The sequence below is a fragment of the Chrysochloris asiatica genome, unplaced genomic scaffold, assembly GCF_000296735.1.
Source record: "Chrysochloris asiatica unplaced genomic scaffold, ChrAsi1.0 scaffold00125, whole genome shotgun sequence".
NCBI lineage: Eukaryota > Metazoa > Chordata > Mammalia > Afrosoricida > Chrysochloridae > Chrysochloris > Chrysochloris asiatica.
Genome location: NW_006408643.1, coordinates 2,465,276 through 2,481,231, shown reverse-complemented (window position 1 = coordinate 2,481,231; position 15,956 = coordinate 2,465,276). Strand labels below are relative to the sequence as shown.

At 49.4% G+C, this 15,956-nt stretch overlaps 1 protein-coding gene across 2 annotated transcripts in view; it reads right to left on the bottom strand.

The window, feature by feature from the left end:
* Nucleotides 1–15,098, bottom strand: part of SLC25A23 (solute carrier family 25 (mitochondrial carrier; phosphate carrier), member 23) — a 21,034-nt gene extending 5,936 nt beyond the window's left edge. For both annotated transcript variants that reach the window (XM_006868886.1, XM_006868885.1), the window contains exons 1-8: nucleotides 14,943–15,098; nucleotides 13,864–13,987; nucleotides 11,578–11,665; nucleotides 8,950–9,061; nucleotides 7,833–7,991; nucleotides 7,605–7,757; nucleotides 7,319–7,426; nucleotides 5,287–5,454 (exon numbers count right to left, since the gene is read on the bottom strand). In XM_006868886.1, the coding sequence (XP_006868948.1) occupies nucleotides 5,287–5,454; nucleotides 7,319–7,426; nucleotides 7,605–7,757; nucleotides 7,833–7,991; nucleotides 8,950–9,061; nucleotides 11,578–11,665; nucleotides 13,864–13,987; nucleotides 14,943–15,098 (1,068 nt within the window). The remainder of the gene's footprint in view (nucleotides 1–5,286; nucleotides 5,455–7,318; nucleotides 7,427–7,604; nucleotides 7,758–7,832; nucleotides 7,992–8,949; nucleotides 9,062–11,577; nucleotides 11,666–13,863; nucleotides 13,988–14,942) is intronic.
* Between the last annotated feature and the right edge of the window lie 858 nt (nucleotides 15,099–15,956).

Below are 15,956 nucleotides of genomic sequence, written 5' to 3'. Positions count from 1 at the left end.
ACTTGCAGAGAGTACCCATTTGACCTGGCATCAATGGCTGGATGATCAGAACATGATTAGAGGAAGAAAGAAGAGGAACCGAAAAAAAGAAAGAAAGAGTAACCCACTGTAAGTGGAAGCAGTATGGCAACGGAGCAGACAAATCTCTACAGTGATCCAGGATCATTCCGTTCCCCTTGGTACAGAGGGTCCACAGGAATGAGGAACTTAGACATTGGGAGCTCTGGTAGCACAGTGGTTAAGAATTGGGCTGCGAACCTCAAGGTTGGCAGCTCAAAACTACCAGCTGTTCTGCGGGAGAAAGATGAGACGGCCTCGGAAACCCTGTATAGGGTCGCTATGAATCGGAACCAACTCCATGGCACATAACCAACCAAACATAATGCTCAAACTCATCAGACGCTCCTTGGACACCCTATACCAGGTCTCTGTGAGTCGAAACCAACTCAAGGGCACTTAACAACGACAAAGGTCAGAAGGCAGGAAGGATGTCAATGGGAACAGCAGGGAAGAAGTAAGGAACCTGTATCACAATTAAAAAAAGTTGTTGTTTTCTACTCCAACTTCCTCACCCCTCCGGTGGGCACATTCTCCCGGAGGAGGTCCCAGCAGGAACATGTTCAATGCCCACAGCAATAGCTTGTTTACAGCACTCTCTTGCTAGCCCACCTTCCTTGACTCATTACGTCCCAGAGAAACCACTTGGCCCTCACATCCCTGGCTCAGGGTTGGCTTCCGGAAGATCTCAAACTAAAACAAGTGCCAACATTATCCCCATTTTACGGATGAGAAACAGAAATTCCGGAGAAGTTACTTCGCCAACACCACAAAGTCCAACAAGGTGAGAGTTGCCAGTTGGAGCCAAGTTCAAGTCCGGAGTTGTGCACCTGAAGTTGTGAAGGGGGCTAATCTCTTTGAAGGAAGTATGGTGGCTCCACAGGCTAAACACTGGATTGTAAACCGTAAGGTCAGCAGTTTGAACCCACCTTGTGCTCCTCGGGAGAAAAATGGGACTTTCTGCTCCCGCAAAGATTTAAAGCCTCAGAAACCCTACGTATAGGATCACTGTGAGTCGGAACTGACTCGGGACACTTAGCAACAATCCCTTCTAAAGCGAGACATTTTTAAGGACGGGGTCTTTTATTATATGTGTGGTTGTTGTTTTGACTTAGGGCTGAGGTAGCTCATGGGTTTCATTTCCTAGGTCAGTTCTATACCATCGGTAATCAAACTGTGTTGAGGGATGGAATGAGTGCCGTGGTACATTAGTAATGTCTGACCTGGGCACGGACTAAGTAAGGAGAGACATGTGTTTCCCATTATTGTCTTCTCAAGGAACTCTGGTAGCGTAGTGGTTACAAATCAGGCTGCTAACTTCAAGGTTGGCAGTTCGAAACTACCAGCTGTTCCACGGGAGAAAGATGAGGCTTTCTGCTCCCATAAAGATTTACAGCCTCGGAAACCCTGTACAGAGTCGCTATGGGTCGGAACTGACTCGACGGCACTTAACAACAACAACAACATTCAGTTAAAAGAGATTTAGGTGATGGAGAAAGTCTGGGAAATACTGAACTAAAACACAGCAAATAAGTCACTTCACTGCAGGGCTTCTCAGAGCCTTTCTAGGACACAAAGAGCCTTGGTAGCACAGTGTGTTGTTTGGATGCTAGCTAAGATGTCAGCGGTTCAAACCCACCAGCTGCTCTGTGGCAGAAACAGAATGCTGTCAGCTCCAGTAAAGATTTACAGCTTTGGAAACCCCATGAACTAGTTCTCCTGTGTCCTACAGGGCTACTATGAGTTAGAGTCGACTTGGTGGAGTGGGTTTTGTTGGTTTTGTTTGGGTTTAAAGGAAAAAAACATACATTCTGAAACTCCAAACAGAACTCAGGGTTTCTGAAGTTTCTTAGATTCCTCAAAAAAAAAAAAAAAAAAAAAAACCGAAAAAAACAAAATTACAACCTTTTGCTGTCAAGTCGATTTCAACTCATGGTGATCAGCAGACTGCTGCATATGGTTTTCTTGACTGTAGTCTTTTTTTTTTTTAAAGAGTATTTACGGAATTGACTTAACAGCACTCAACAACAGCAACAACAATGTGTGTTTGGTGAGGGTTTACACATCCGTTTAGGTTCCCTTTCAATACTTTCTACACAAATTGTTCAGTAACGTTGATTACATTCTTCACAATGGGTGAGAACATTCTCAATATTTACTTTGCCTTCTGGTTGTTCCGTTTGCATTCATCTAGTTTCCCTAACTCCTTACATTCTCTAATCTTTGTATTAAACTCATGGTTGACCATACGGTCTCATAACTCCAAGAATTCATTGCCATCAAATCGGTTCCAACTCATGGCGACCCCGTATAGGGTTTCAATCTTTATGGGAGCCGAAAGCCTAATCCTTTTCCATGGAGTGACTGGTGGATTTGTACTTATCCTACAATGTCTGTTTGGTCTCATGGAGATTGTTTTCTTAATGAGTACAGTAGCGTAGAAGGAGCTCTGGTAGCGTAGTGGTTGAGAATCGGGCTGCGAACCTTAAGGTCAGCAGTTCAAAACTACCAGCTGTTCCGCAGGAGAAAGATGAGGCTTTCTGCTCCTGTAAAGATTTACAGCCTCGGAAACCCTGTACAGGGTCGCTATGGGTTGGAACTGATGACTCCATGGCACAGAACCAACCAAGCAACAGTAGTCATGGTGATAGTGTCTAGTTTGTGAATCAGTCTGTTATTTAGCTATTGGTGACCTTAGGGTGGCTTCCCTTCAAGGTTTAACGAGCCCTCAGGATTTGGCTGTAATCTTAATGGAAGCAGCTCACTAGACCTGTCTTCCTTGGTCCCACCAGATGGGTTTGAACTATCAACCTTGAGGCGAACAGTTAAGCACAAACCATTTGGCCACATAGAGTCCTCTTGGGCACAGAATCTGTTAAAAAGGAGTTATGGTTTGAACTGTGCTTCCCCCCCAACCCCCCAACCCCCAGTAGGCATAGACCCTAATCCCTAAACAACAAAAAAAAATCCCACTGCCATTGAGTTTATTCAGACTCGTAGAGACACTATATAGGGTTTCTAAGACTGTCATTGTTTACAGGAACAGACCACTTCATCATTCTTCCTCTAAGTGGCTGGTGGCTTTGAACCACCAACTTTGCAGTCAGCAGTCTAGGATGATCTCACGTTCCCCATACTTGTGCTCATAATCCCATTTGGGAATGGGTTTTCTTTATTCTATTAATGAGACAGGATTCATGGAGGGTGTGTCTTAAATCAGTTTCTTTTGAGATATGAAAGGGATTAAACAAGGAAGCTAGTAAGCAGAGATGGGGAGAAGAGAGACGCCAAGCCACATGAAGATTGTCCAGAGACAGAAATGGAGACAAGGACCTTTCCCCACACCCAATAGAGAGCGAGAAAGGCTTCTAGCCTCCTAATCTGTAAATGGAGTCCTGGGGTGGCGCTGTGGGTTAATTCACTGGACTGAAAAGTCGGTTTGAACTGCAAGGTCGGTGGTTCAAGCTCACCAGCCACTCCTTGGAAACCCTATACAGAGTCGCTATGGGTCAGAACTGACTCCACGGCATAAAACCACCACCACTGTGTCCTATAAGGATCTCTGGTAGTGGGTTACAAGTTGGGATGCTAACCGCAAGGTCAGCTGTACAAAACTACCAGCCATCCCAAGAGAGAAAAAGGAGGCTTTCTGTTCCCGTAAAGATTTTCAGCCTCGGAAACCCTATACAGGGTCGCTATGATTCAGAACTGACCCCAGAGCACACTACCACCACCACCATCACTCTGTCCTATAGGATCATTAAGAGTCAGAATTGACTTGAAGGCAATGGGTTGTTTTTTTTTGGGGGGGGGGGGAGGGGAGGAATACTGTGAGAAAATATTTTTCTGTTCCTTAAAGCCACCCCCTTTTGGTATTTTTGTGACAGCAACATTAGAGAACTAAGACATAAGCTTACAGCTCAAAATCCTCAATGGCTTCCTATTAACACTTAAGAGAAAGCCAAATCCCTCAGCCTGAAGTCCGAGCTGACTCCTCGGACTCCGTCTTCTGTCCTAACCATTCCCCTCGTGTCTTCCACGCTGCCAAGAGGCCACGTTTGCTGCCACTGGCCACCCTCTGTACTTCCTGTGTTCTTGCTCACACTGCCTCCTGGTCCAGCCCAGCCTTCCGTTCCATCTTCACCTTCTTGGGGGGTCTTCCTCTTCCCTGCTCAGCCCCACTGTGACTGGTGATTAAACATCCTGTTTTCTGGTTTCTGAGAAGAAATCAGAATCTGAAACTACCTAATGTGTTGGTTGACTGTCTGGCCAGGAAGCTGGAGCTGGATCAGCCTCATTCAACCAATACAGTGTCTTGAGCCCCTATAAACCCTTAGAAAATATTTGATGAAAGAGAAAATGAATGGATGAACAAGCGGAAACATGAATAAACAATGGCCTTGTCTCATTTGACTCTGTACCTACTGGGTGCTAGGAAGGGCACAATATGGACAGCAATGGTGGAGTATCTTGGATTAGGGTTGGTCACATGATTTTTGTCACCACTCGTCTGTCAGTGTGGCTGGTGTGTTGCTGTGATACCAGAAGCTAGGCCACTGATATTTAAAATATGAGCAGAGCTCCAGACTAGGAAGAAAGACCTGGTGATCTACTGAAAATGAGCCAATTTCAAATTCCAGTGAAACCCATTCAGTATCCTAGCAACACTACACAAACTTCTACTGACAGACAGGTGGTGGCCGGGAATCAAACCCAGTTCTCATGCATGGAAGGTGAGAGTTTTACCGTTGTCTTCTGATGATCTCTAATAAAATATAATCGGATGTTCTCCCTTCCCAAAATGTCATGTAATGCAATCCATCAGTCTGTTGCTGCCATTCCAGTGTCCGGTGGATCCTAAACCCAGTCATTTCTGGGTTCTAGAAAGAGCAGCAAAGAGTGACCCACAGACACATATACACACGGGGTAAGACAGACACATTTAAGGAACGTTTGAAAATGAAGGAATTAAGTAATGCCTGGGACACTCTGAATTCGGACCTCTGGCCTCCCCAAAGGTGAGAAGATAAAATTCTGTTCTTTCAAGCACCCCCACGTATGCCACCTCTTGTTACCACAGGAGACCAAGACCATGGTGTTCCCAAGAATTCCAAAGTCTGTGCTCTAGGATTTCCCCCCTAGCTGCAGGAAGTAAACTGAGTTAACTCCCCAGGAAGGGCAAACACCACAGGGGAGAGGAAGGGAAGGTGAGGCGGGCTGCCCACAGACCTCATAGACGGCCAAGTCGATGCCTGCGTAGGGGATGATGCCCAGCACATTGGGCAGGTAGCCGCGGTAGAAGGCTCGGGGCCCCTCCTGCTCCAGGATCTGCCGGGCACAGTCCTGCAGCCCCTTGTACTGGCCTGTCCGCCGCAGGGTCAGCCTCGTCTTCAGCACCTGGGGAGGATCAGGGCAACCGTTAAGCCTGGAAAAGCTGTCCCCTCCCTCTAAGTAACTCACTCTACAAATAGTTACATTGAAAACTCTTACTCTGAAATCTGCTGCCAAATGCCTAAAGGAGTTGGCTACTGTAGCCAAAATCTATATAATGTAACTGTCCTTTTCTCCTTTAATAATAATACCAGGTGATGTCGAGTTGATTCAGACTCTTGGCCATCCCACGTGTGCTAGAGTGGAATTCTGCTCCAGAGAGTTTTTAATGGCTACTTTCAGAGTTACAAGTTGATTCCCAGGCTTTTTCCCCTAGAGGTACCTCTGGGTGGATTCCCAACCTTTTGGTTAGTGTTGTGTGTCGTGGAGTCAGTTCTGACTCATAGCGACCCTGTAACAGGGTGTCCGAGGCTGTAAATCTTTACGGGAGCAGAAAGCCTCATCTTTCTCCTGTGGAATCGCTGGCTGTTTCGAACTGCTGACTGTGAGGTTCGCAGCCTGATTCGTAACCACTACGCTACCAGAGCTCCTATTTTGGTTAGTAGTCAAGCGTATTAACCATTTGCATGCATCTTCCCCCTTCTCCCCCCCCACATTCCCAGGACTGCTCCTCAGTAGTAACTGAGAAAAATCCCTGTTATGGAGTTGATTCCTACTCACAGGGACCCCATGTTTTACAGAGTAGAACTGTACTCCATCCATAGGGTTTTTTGGGTGCAGATAGTCAGCCAGGCTATTTTGTGGCACAGCCAGGTAGGTTCAAACTGCTACTCTTTAATAGTCAAGCACAAATGGTTTGTACCCCCCAAGAACTTCCATGCCTTAATAATAGAAGCCCTGCTTTCTAGCAAGTACACAGACACTGACAAATAAAGACTACATTTCCCAGCTTCCCGATGTGTGGGGTCATGTGACTAAACCCCAGTAAATAAAATAGAAGCTATCATGTGAGACTCAGAAAGACTCATAGGAGGGGCACTCCCTCCTTAAAGGCAAGAGCACGTTCCCCCCTTTATTTCCGTTTCCTTCTTGCTGGCTGGAATGTAGATGTGATGAGCAAACTACAAGCAACCATTTTGGAATATAAGGTAGAAACCATATGCTGAGGTAGTGAGTGGAACAAGATCGAAGGGAAGAACCTAGGTCTCTAAACACCGTGAAGTCACCACATCACTTCTGAACGGTTCACCCCCAGATTTCACTGACTTGATTTGGTTTTTCTGTCAAAACTCTGATATTCAACTTAGCCACAAAAATAAGTTCTCTATAAACAGTTATGCTTAAAAATGATTCTCCTAGGAACAAGTGTACTTAGATGAGGCATATCTATAAATATCTGGCTCCTACAACCACTAAATAGTTATAGTCAACCTCTTAACCCCCAAGAAGCAATGAAGTTTTCACCTTCCCTGTGGGAGACCCAGGTTTGATTCCCAACCAATGCACCTTATATAACCACTATCCGTCCATCAGTGGAGGCTTGCATGCTGCTATGATGCTGAACAGAGTTCAGCAGAACTTCCAGATTGAGAAAGACTAGGAAGAAAGGCCTGGCAACCAACTTCTGAAAATCAGTAAATGAGAACCCTGTGGATCACTAATGTCCAATGGATTCTGACGTTGGTACGGGAGCTGGGCAGAATTTTGTTCTGCTGTGCAAGGGGCCACCATGAATCGGAGCTGAATGGATGGCAGCTGACAACTGTTCCTAAAAACCACACGTAGAATATCAGTGCTGGCCTGAGCCCCAGTCTGAACTGGGGAGAAGGGATGCATATCTTGCTTGCCTTCTCAATGCTTGCAGACCACAGAGATTTGCTGAGTGGCTTCAGTAGTTCCCCAACCCTAGTGAGGCCCCCTGCCTTCTCACCTCCATGGGGTAAATGATGGTTTGGGCCGTGGCGCCGGCCAGGGAACCAGCCACGAAGCGCTCTTGCACACGTAGTGTCTCTTGCTGCCCCCGGATAGCCCGCTTGATCTGTGGAACAAGGCACAAGGAGGTAGGAACTCTGGGTGGAGCCCTCCTAGCTCCTAGGAAGGTGCACCCTCCCCTCTCTTCCCAGCCAAGGACACCACACAGGGGGCAGACATCCACTCCCAGGTCACACGCCTACACATCCACATGTCCAGTCCTGGTTCTCCACGCCAGCCCTCACCTGCTCATAAGCCATGAACTTGATCGCCGACTCCGGTGCGATCTTAAGGACGTTAATGCCGTTTCCCCGCCACAGGGAGTGGACGCCCCCCTCTCGGACCATGCTCCGTAGACCCCCCAGGATGTCTAAGCGGTTGGTCTTGGAGGCGTGGACCTGGGAAGGGAGACAAGGGGGTTTGGAACCAGGCCCAGGTCTGGGGAGGGGGCAGGTCTCTCCAAGGCCACTCACCTGCATGAAAACCTTGAGGCGGTCCAGGGGGGCTGTGCCCGTCCGAGACACGGCGCCAGCCACCGCGCCTGCTACCAGCTGCTTCCACCACATGCCAGTCTGCTTCTCCTGCTCCGAGAACTCGTCAGGCACCGTAAGGCACTCACCAATGTCTAGGACCTGAGGGTGGAGGCTGGAGGGTCAGACCAGAGGGGACAGGGACACATTATCCTAATCACCCTTGTGTTGGACTAGAGGGTAGGGCTGGGGGGCAGTCAGGCCACGTGGGGAGGGAGGTGAGCACAAATCCTAAATAAGGAGTGTCCCCTTGAGTTCTCGGACCCTCTTGAGAGCCCACTGATGAATCCTGCTTGGAGAGCCTAAGAGATTCCCCTTAAGCCCCCACCAGATTCCACCAAAGCATCCAACCCCACAATCTCCCACACAAAGACCCCAACCCTCACCAGACCTCACCACATAAAGATCCCTCCAGAGCCAATGAGATTGCTCTGAATGATACCTCCCCGGGGTTTCCCACAGGAAGATTCCAGATCTTCCAGGACATGCCATCCCACCTGGGATGCCCCAAGATAGGACAACAGATCCCTCCCAGGCCTCACTCGATCCCACCAGATCTCCTCCAAGGACCAGAGCTCCAATGGATTTCACCTATGGAATTTCCACCCCAGTACCTCAGGGGATCCTTCAGGTTGGGGTTCACTTGATCTCCCCTCCCAAAGCTGTCGGAGTCTACCCGAAGCAGGGTTCAGGGATTCCCACCGGGAACCAGTATCTCCAGAGCCCCCTTCAGGAAGACCACAGGATCCTTCTAAGGCAAAGGCTTTCTATTGGAGTTTGCTAAATTGCAGCCCAGTGGGAACCAGACAGAAGGGGAGCTAGTGGGTGGAGAGGGGCAGATCTGGTGCCACATCTGGTGAGGTCTTCCTGCCCTGAACCCCAGCTCCACCACCTGCCCTAGAGTCTCCACAGGGAAACACTCCTTGCAAACCCAAAAGACTATAATCAACTATCAGAAGGCTCCCCAAAGAAAAGAAAAAGAGAGGAAGGGAACCTCCTCCTAGAGGGTTCTAGACTCCATCTCCGGGCACCCAAATGGGGAGAGCCACTCCCACCTCACCGTGGAATGCTTCCAGAAATAGACCACGTCCTCCACGTTCTCCAGTGAGTGAAGCAGGAAGTGGTCTCGCCATTCCTGCCAATCAATGGTCATCGTGCCATCGCGGTCCATGCTGAGGGTTGGGGAGGAGGGAACCTGGGGTGAGAGTCTGTTAGAAGCAGGTTTGGGGATGGAGACAGCTCCCTGGTGTATAGGACTTTCATTGTTACTGTTGTTGTAATGTGCCGTGGAGTCAGTTCTGACGCATAGCGACCCTGTACAGGGTTTCCGAGACTATAAATCTTTATGGGAGCAGAAAGCCTCATCTTTCTCCCACGGAGCAGCTGGTAGTTTCAAACTGCTGACCTTGCAGTTCGCAGCCCGATTCGTAACCACTACGCTACCGGAGTGAGTAGGTGCTGTCAAACAGACTCCAACTCATAGGGACAACCCAGGTGACCGAGTAGAACTGTCCCACAGGGTTTCCTAGGCTGTCATCTTTATAGAAGCAGATCACCAAGTCTTTCTTTCACCAAGAGGCTGGTGAGTTGGAACCACCAATCTTTTGGTTAGCACTTGAGTATTTAACTACGCTGCTACCAGGGCTCTGTGAACACATGCCTACTACAGTTCTGATTGTCCCATACTGAGTGCTCCTAAAAAAGCAAAACAAAACAGTGGCTGTCCCGTCACCCGGGGCTCATGGCCACCCCCTGCGTGCTCCAATGGTTGATCTTTCCAAAGTTAGCCACCAGACCTTTATTCTGAGACATCGCTGGGTGAACATGAACTTCCAACCTTTTGGTCGGCAGCTGAGTATTTTCACTGTTTACGGCACCCAGGGGCTCTGCCCACATGCCTAATGCTAATTCTAATTGGACTCGTTCTAATCACACTATGATATATACACTCAAGCCCTAACCCCTGGCACCTAGGAATGGGACATTGGCAAACAGGAGGGTCTTTGCAGAGGTCATCAGTTCAGTTCACGTGAGATCACACTAGAATAGGGGGAAGCCCTAATTCCCTCTGAATGACTCCTTATAAAAGAAGAGGGGATATCCCTTCTGTATACAGGGTAGATAGGGAGGGGCAACTTAGACATTGGCTATCTAAAATGAGGGGGCAGTAAAGGCACGAAGTGACTGGCTTACAAGTTTTCAAGAGGGAGTTTAGTTTAAGAGTATGGGGGCAAAGAAAGAGATCCCACTGAATAGCTGTCATCTTGTCTAGATGGGTCTGGTGAAAGGAGATGGAAATAAGATTCTTAAGATTCAATAGGGAGTAATTGTTATCATAACAAATTGCAACTGTCATAATTGTAAAGGTAGAAGTTTTGTAACAAAAACGGGAGAGTAGTTAATTTTACAGTCCAGAAATAGAGGACCCTAGGACCATCAAGGAGTCCTGGCGTGGTGCTGTATGTTAATGCGCCAGACTGCAAAGTTGTTTGAATTGCAAGGTCGGTGGTTCAAACTCATCAGCTGCTCCTTGGAAACCATATACAGGGTTGCTATAAGTCATAACTGACTCGATGGCACTTAATAACAACAACAGGACCATCAAGGGAGAAGAGCACAATCAGAATGTGGGACCTTATCCAGAGAAGCAGCAACACGAGAGATGGAGGCAGAGATGGGGACGTGGAGAGGGAGAGTCACTGAGGACTCTAGATGCATGGGAAGAGGGACTGAGAGCTGGAGGCAGGGAGGCAGACTTGCAAAATGGCCCTTCGGTGATTTAAATTATTATATATGCCTGAGTGATTAAAAAAAAAAAAAAAAAGAGCTAAAATGAATAGAGAGAAATACTGTTAACTGATGGTACATGGAGGGGATTATAATGATTATAATGAAACAAGATGTATGATTTGTTGAATGTAAAACTGATGATCTGCCCTGTAAACTTTCATTCAATCCACAATAAAAATTGAAAAAAAATAAAAGAAGATGGAAGATACAGAGAGACCCAGGAAGGAGGTCACATGACCCAAAAAGCAAGGCTCTAAGGAGATGGAATAGATTTTCCCACAAAGCCTCAGTCATTACTTTGGTTTTGAATTCCCAGAACTGTGAGAAGTTCCTATAAAGCTGCCTCATCTGTGGCATTTTGCTATAGCCATCATCAAGAACTAATAAAGCAGTGATGTGAAACTGGGACAATCTTTTTCCTCCATTCCTGGCCCATACATCTCATGCTCTGCCACCGTCCATCTGTCTGTGGAAACTTATGTATTGTCAGGATATGAAACAGCATTCAGCAGAGCTTCCAGATGCATGTAGACTAGGAGGAAAAGCCTGACCATCAACTTCCGAAAATCAGTCCACGAAAACTTTATGGATCGCTATGGTCCAATCTGTAACCGGTCTTGGGGATGGGGCAGGAGTGTGCAACACTTTGTTCCATTGTGCATGGGGTCCCTCTGAGTTTGAGGACAACTTGATTGCAGGTGACGAACGACAAAAAGAAACGAACACACCGCCTACTGAAGGAATGGGGTCATCCTCATTCACAGGCCTTCAGAGAGGAGAAACAACTGGCTCAAGATCCACTCCCCCCGTGAAAGGTGAAAGCTCAGCTGGCTGCACCCCCCTGGGCCTGGGGTCAGGGTGCCTGAGTGACATGGGTTTCAGAACCTGAGCTGCTCACCTGTGCAGAATCTTCTCTGCCTGTTCCAGGGAGATGGAAATGCCCAAAGCCCGGAAACTCTGTTGGATCTCCAAGGCATCGATGTGACCTGCAGAGAGGTGAGTGTCAGGGGCTGAATGTGCCCTCCAATAAGACTGTTTGAAGTCCTCACCACTAGTATTTGGGCATACGACCTTGTTTGGACATAGGGTCTTTACTACTAATAATCAATTAATCTGAGGTCATACTGCTGAAAGGGGGGTCCTGATCCCATGTACCTAGTGCCTTCTACCTGCCCCTGTCAAGTCCATTCAGGTTCCAGCAGATTTCATGTGCTACAGAGTAGAACTGCTTCTTCACAGGCTTTTCTTGGGTGTCATCTAGTTCTTTATTCCATGGAGTTGCTGGGGGGTTCAAAACTGTGAACCTTGTGATTGGCAATCTAAAACCAAGGCCCCCAAAAGCCCCACTGCCATTGAGTTGATTCTGACTCATAGTCAACCCTAAGGCACAGAGTAGAATAGCTCCCTAGGGTTTTTGAGACTGTAAATCTTTACGGAAGCGGGCTGCCTCATCTCTGTCCCAAGGAGCAGCGAGCGGCTGCGTTTGCACAGCTGACCTTTTGGACAGAAGCTCAAAGCTTAACGTACAGCATGCCCAGGGCTCCCTTTTAGGTTAGCTGCGAATCACACTTGCGTCACGCACGGGTCTTCCCTTGTGTCCCTTCAAAAAAAGACAAACGCTACAAAGTCAGAGATACAGGAAAGATGCCGAGTCAAGATGGAGGCAGAGATTAGAGAGATGAGTTTACAATCAAGGAGCCCCCAGGGTTTCTGAGACCCCCAGAAGCTGACAGAGGCCAGAGAAGATCTCTCCCAGAACCTGCGTTGATTCCAGACTTCTAGCCTCCAAGCACAAGACACGAAGTTTCTGGCAAACTGGTGGACAATGGTTAAGTGTTTAGCTGCTAATCAAAATGCTGGTAGTTTGAGGTTCCATGGGAGAAAGATTTGGCAATTGGCATCCATAAAGGAAATAGATTAGAAAACTCCATGAAGCAATTCTACTCTGTCACATAGGAATGAGTTGGGATGGACTTGGTGGCACCCAACAACGACAGCCCTAGGATGGCATTGAAGGACAAGCACTGGACTGCTAACTACAAGGTCGGCCACTCAAACCCACCAGTCTATACAGGGTTGCTATCAGTCAGAACCAACTCGACGGCATGCAACAACAACAATGGTCTGTGGTACTTTTCTATGTCGTTGTTAAGTGCTGTTGAGTCAGTTCCAACTCATAGTGACCCTGTATAGTTTTCAAGGAGTGGCTGGTGAGTTTGAACCACCGACCTTGCAGTTCAAACTGACCTTGCAGTTGAGTGCTTATCGTACAGTGCCACACTAGGACTCGCGGACTTATAAAACCAATACAGTGTGTGTGAGTGTGGGGTGTATGTGTGGTACCTGGGGCGACCTGAGGTCAAGGAACAAGAAGGTTTGGACTAGAGATGGCCCAAAGAGGAAGACCCCCAGCGAGATGGATTGGCCAAGTGGCAGCATCAACGGGCTCAAGTGTGGCAACAATTGTGAGGCTGGCCCAGGATCGGACAGTGTTTTGTTCTGCTATGCATAAGGTTGCTGTGAGTTGGTACCGACTCGATGACACCTAACAACAACAATAAAACCAGGAGATCCAGAAACGCAGGGTAAAGTTTGAGGCCGGATTGTGTGTGGCTTGGGGTTAGGAGAGAGGCTGCCCCTGACCCACTGGAATCAGAAAAGGGGAACTATGGTAATACTGGGGAATCCTCTATTCCAGAATGAGTCCCAGAGTAATAAGGGAGGTCCCTATGCTAGAGGGAGAAAGGAGCCTCCGAGTAAAGCAAATAATTATGCTGAAAGGCTGGCGATTCAAACCCACCGAGAAGTACCTCGGAAGAAAGGCCTGGCGATCTGCTTCCAAAAACTTGGAAACCCTATGGTACATTTCTACTCTGCACGTACGGGGTCACAACACAGAAACCACCATACTAGAGGGGACCAAAAGGGAATAGTAGGGACCCAGAAGATGGTATTGATGGTGATGCTAAGTCTGTATTACATAAGGATTCATAGAACAATCGTAGCGATTTTTTTCCCCTGATGGATTGTACCCCAGAAGAGAGGAGAAGTAGGATGGGCTGGCTGGGGGTGGGGAGTGTGCCCAAAATAGCTTGTGAGTCAGCAGGGAGAAGTACCCTCCAGTTCTGCACCCCCAGTGGCTCAGCACCTGTAGCCCCAGGCCCTGCCTGGAGGCTGGTCATACCGTCCTGGTTCCGGTCCAAGCTGTGGAACATGAGCAGCAGGCGCTGTTCTCGCTCTTGCAGGTAGAGTGAGAACTCTTCCAGGTCCAGCCCGCCCTCAGGGTCAGTGTCCTCTGGGGAGATGCCCTAACAAAAGGGGGCAGAGACAGAAGGTACTCCAGGAGGCTGCTCTCCAAAATAGGGGTCCAAAACTAGTCACCCCAACATCCAGGAAAGACAGCAGAGCAATTCCTCCTTTCCCTTGCCCCTCCCCCCTCCCCAAAGTTCACTTCTTAGCCATGTGGGCAGTGTTTGCCCAGTTTTCAACAAACCGCAGCGTTTTGAGGTCAAATGACAAAGTCAAGGTCACTGAGCCTTGGTCTCTTGTTCCACCTGCCTATCATCCCAGTTGTCTCTTATCAAAACCTGTCTCTGGGCAGCATGGGGCAGAACAGACCCAAATTGTATGAAAAGACCTCAGTGTACACCATCCGGACAATGAGGAATTTGCTTTGAAGTTCTCAAGAGGCCACAAAGACAGGCAGTGGGGCAGACAACTAACTTTCTGGGGAGTTCTCTGGGGGAGGGGGCTCCTGTCTTTATAGCTAGGTCCCCAGCTGAAGGTGGCCTCAGGCAGGGTCAGCGTAGGGCACTGAGCCAAATCCAGGAAAGGTCAGGGGACAGGATGTAAACCCATGGCTGGGGAAGCTGGTTGGGAGGGCTGTGGTACCCTGAGGGGCCAGGGTGGGGGTGATGGGTGGAGGGTGTGTGTGTGTGGGGGGGGGTAGCACGAGTCTTGGGCTGTGCGGAGAGTCCAGAGGGTGTGTCGCTAGCTATAGGCAGGAAAGGAGACCTTTCCGTTCCATAGGCGACAGCCCCATCCTGCTGGGGGTTCGAGGCTGTAGGCAAGCTGTGCTGCAGGCCTGGGGCCTCTGTATTCCCGTTTAGGCCCAAACCTGCGTAGCAGAGGAAAGGGAACTGAGCCGCTCAGGGTGCACACAGGTCCTGGAGTCTGGCCACAGACTGTCCCTGGGGGCTCATGGGGCTCCATTCAGGGGTTCGGGTTACCGGGGACTGAGTGCCGGACACCAGACGCGGATACCTGTTGGCTGCTGCGGTCCGGGCCGCCCCCTCCCAGTCGGGCCAGACCCCGGCGCAACTCGTGCACGTCCACGCGGCCATCCTTGTTACTGTCCAGCTCCTCGAAGAGGCGCCCCCAGCGCTGCCGCCGCTCCGCGTCGCCTGGGCCCCCCCGCATGGCGCCAGCCCGGGGGGGAAGGGAGGCCTGGTGGCGGCGGCCTCAGTGGGGGCGGCGCGGCTCCCCCTTCCCCCCCGGAGCCCTGCAGGGCCACCTCCGCGAACCCGACCACTGCAGCCTCTGCTCTGCCAGCCGGGTTCAGCCACTCGCAGGAGCCGGTGGCTGCTAGCCGTCGCCGCCCGCGCCAGAACTTGCATCTCCTCCCCGCGACCTACATAGGGGGGAGGGGGCCGGGGGCGGAGCTGGGGGCGTGGGGAGGGACTCTGGGATGCTCTGGGGTGGCATGGTTTCTTCTGGAAAGCGGAGCTATGGAATTCCATGGTCTCACTTGGTAGCACAGTAGTTACGAGTCGGGCTGCCAACCTCAAGGTCAATAGTTCGAAACTACCAGTGGTTCTGCGGGAGAAAGATGAGGCTCTCTGCTCCCTTAAAGATTTACAGTGTCGGAAACCCTGTGCAGGGTCACTGTGAGTCAGAAACCACAACACGGTACTTAACAACTTCTTGTTTTAGAGTTCCGCCGCTATGTGCCTCAGTTGACTTCCTCCAATGTAGCTAAGTAGGGAGATGTCAGGGATTGGATTTAGTCATCCCTTTCCACTTGAACACCCTCCCCCCACTAATCATCCCCTGCAGGAACGAAAATTCTCGCCTTTCCAGAGGAATCCTGCCCAAGTAGCCCTCCATCTGCCCGCCCTCCCATTTCACGCTCTCTCCTCTGCTACTGAAACACAAGATCAAGACGCGGTGGGCTCCTTTGGTCCCTTCATCCCACCCGCGCGCCTCCTTTCCTCGTCCCACGTAGCCCGGGAAACTGAAGATCAACGCGCGGCGAGGCTGCAAAATCGTCTTCCTATT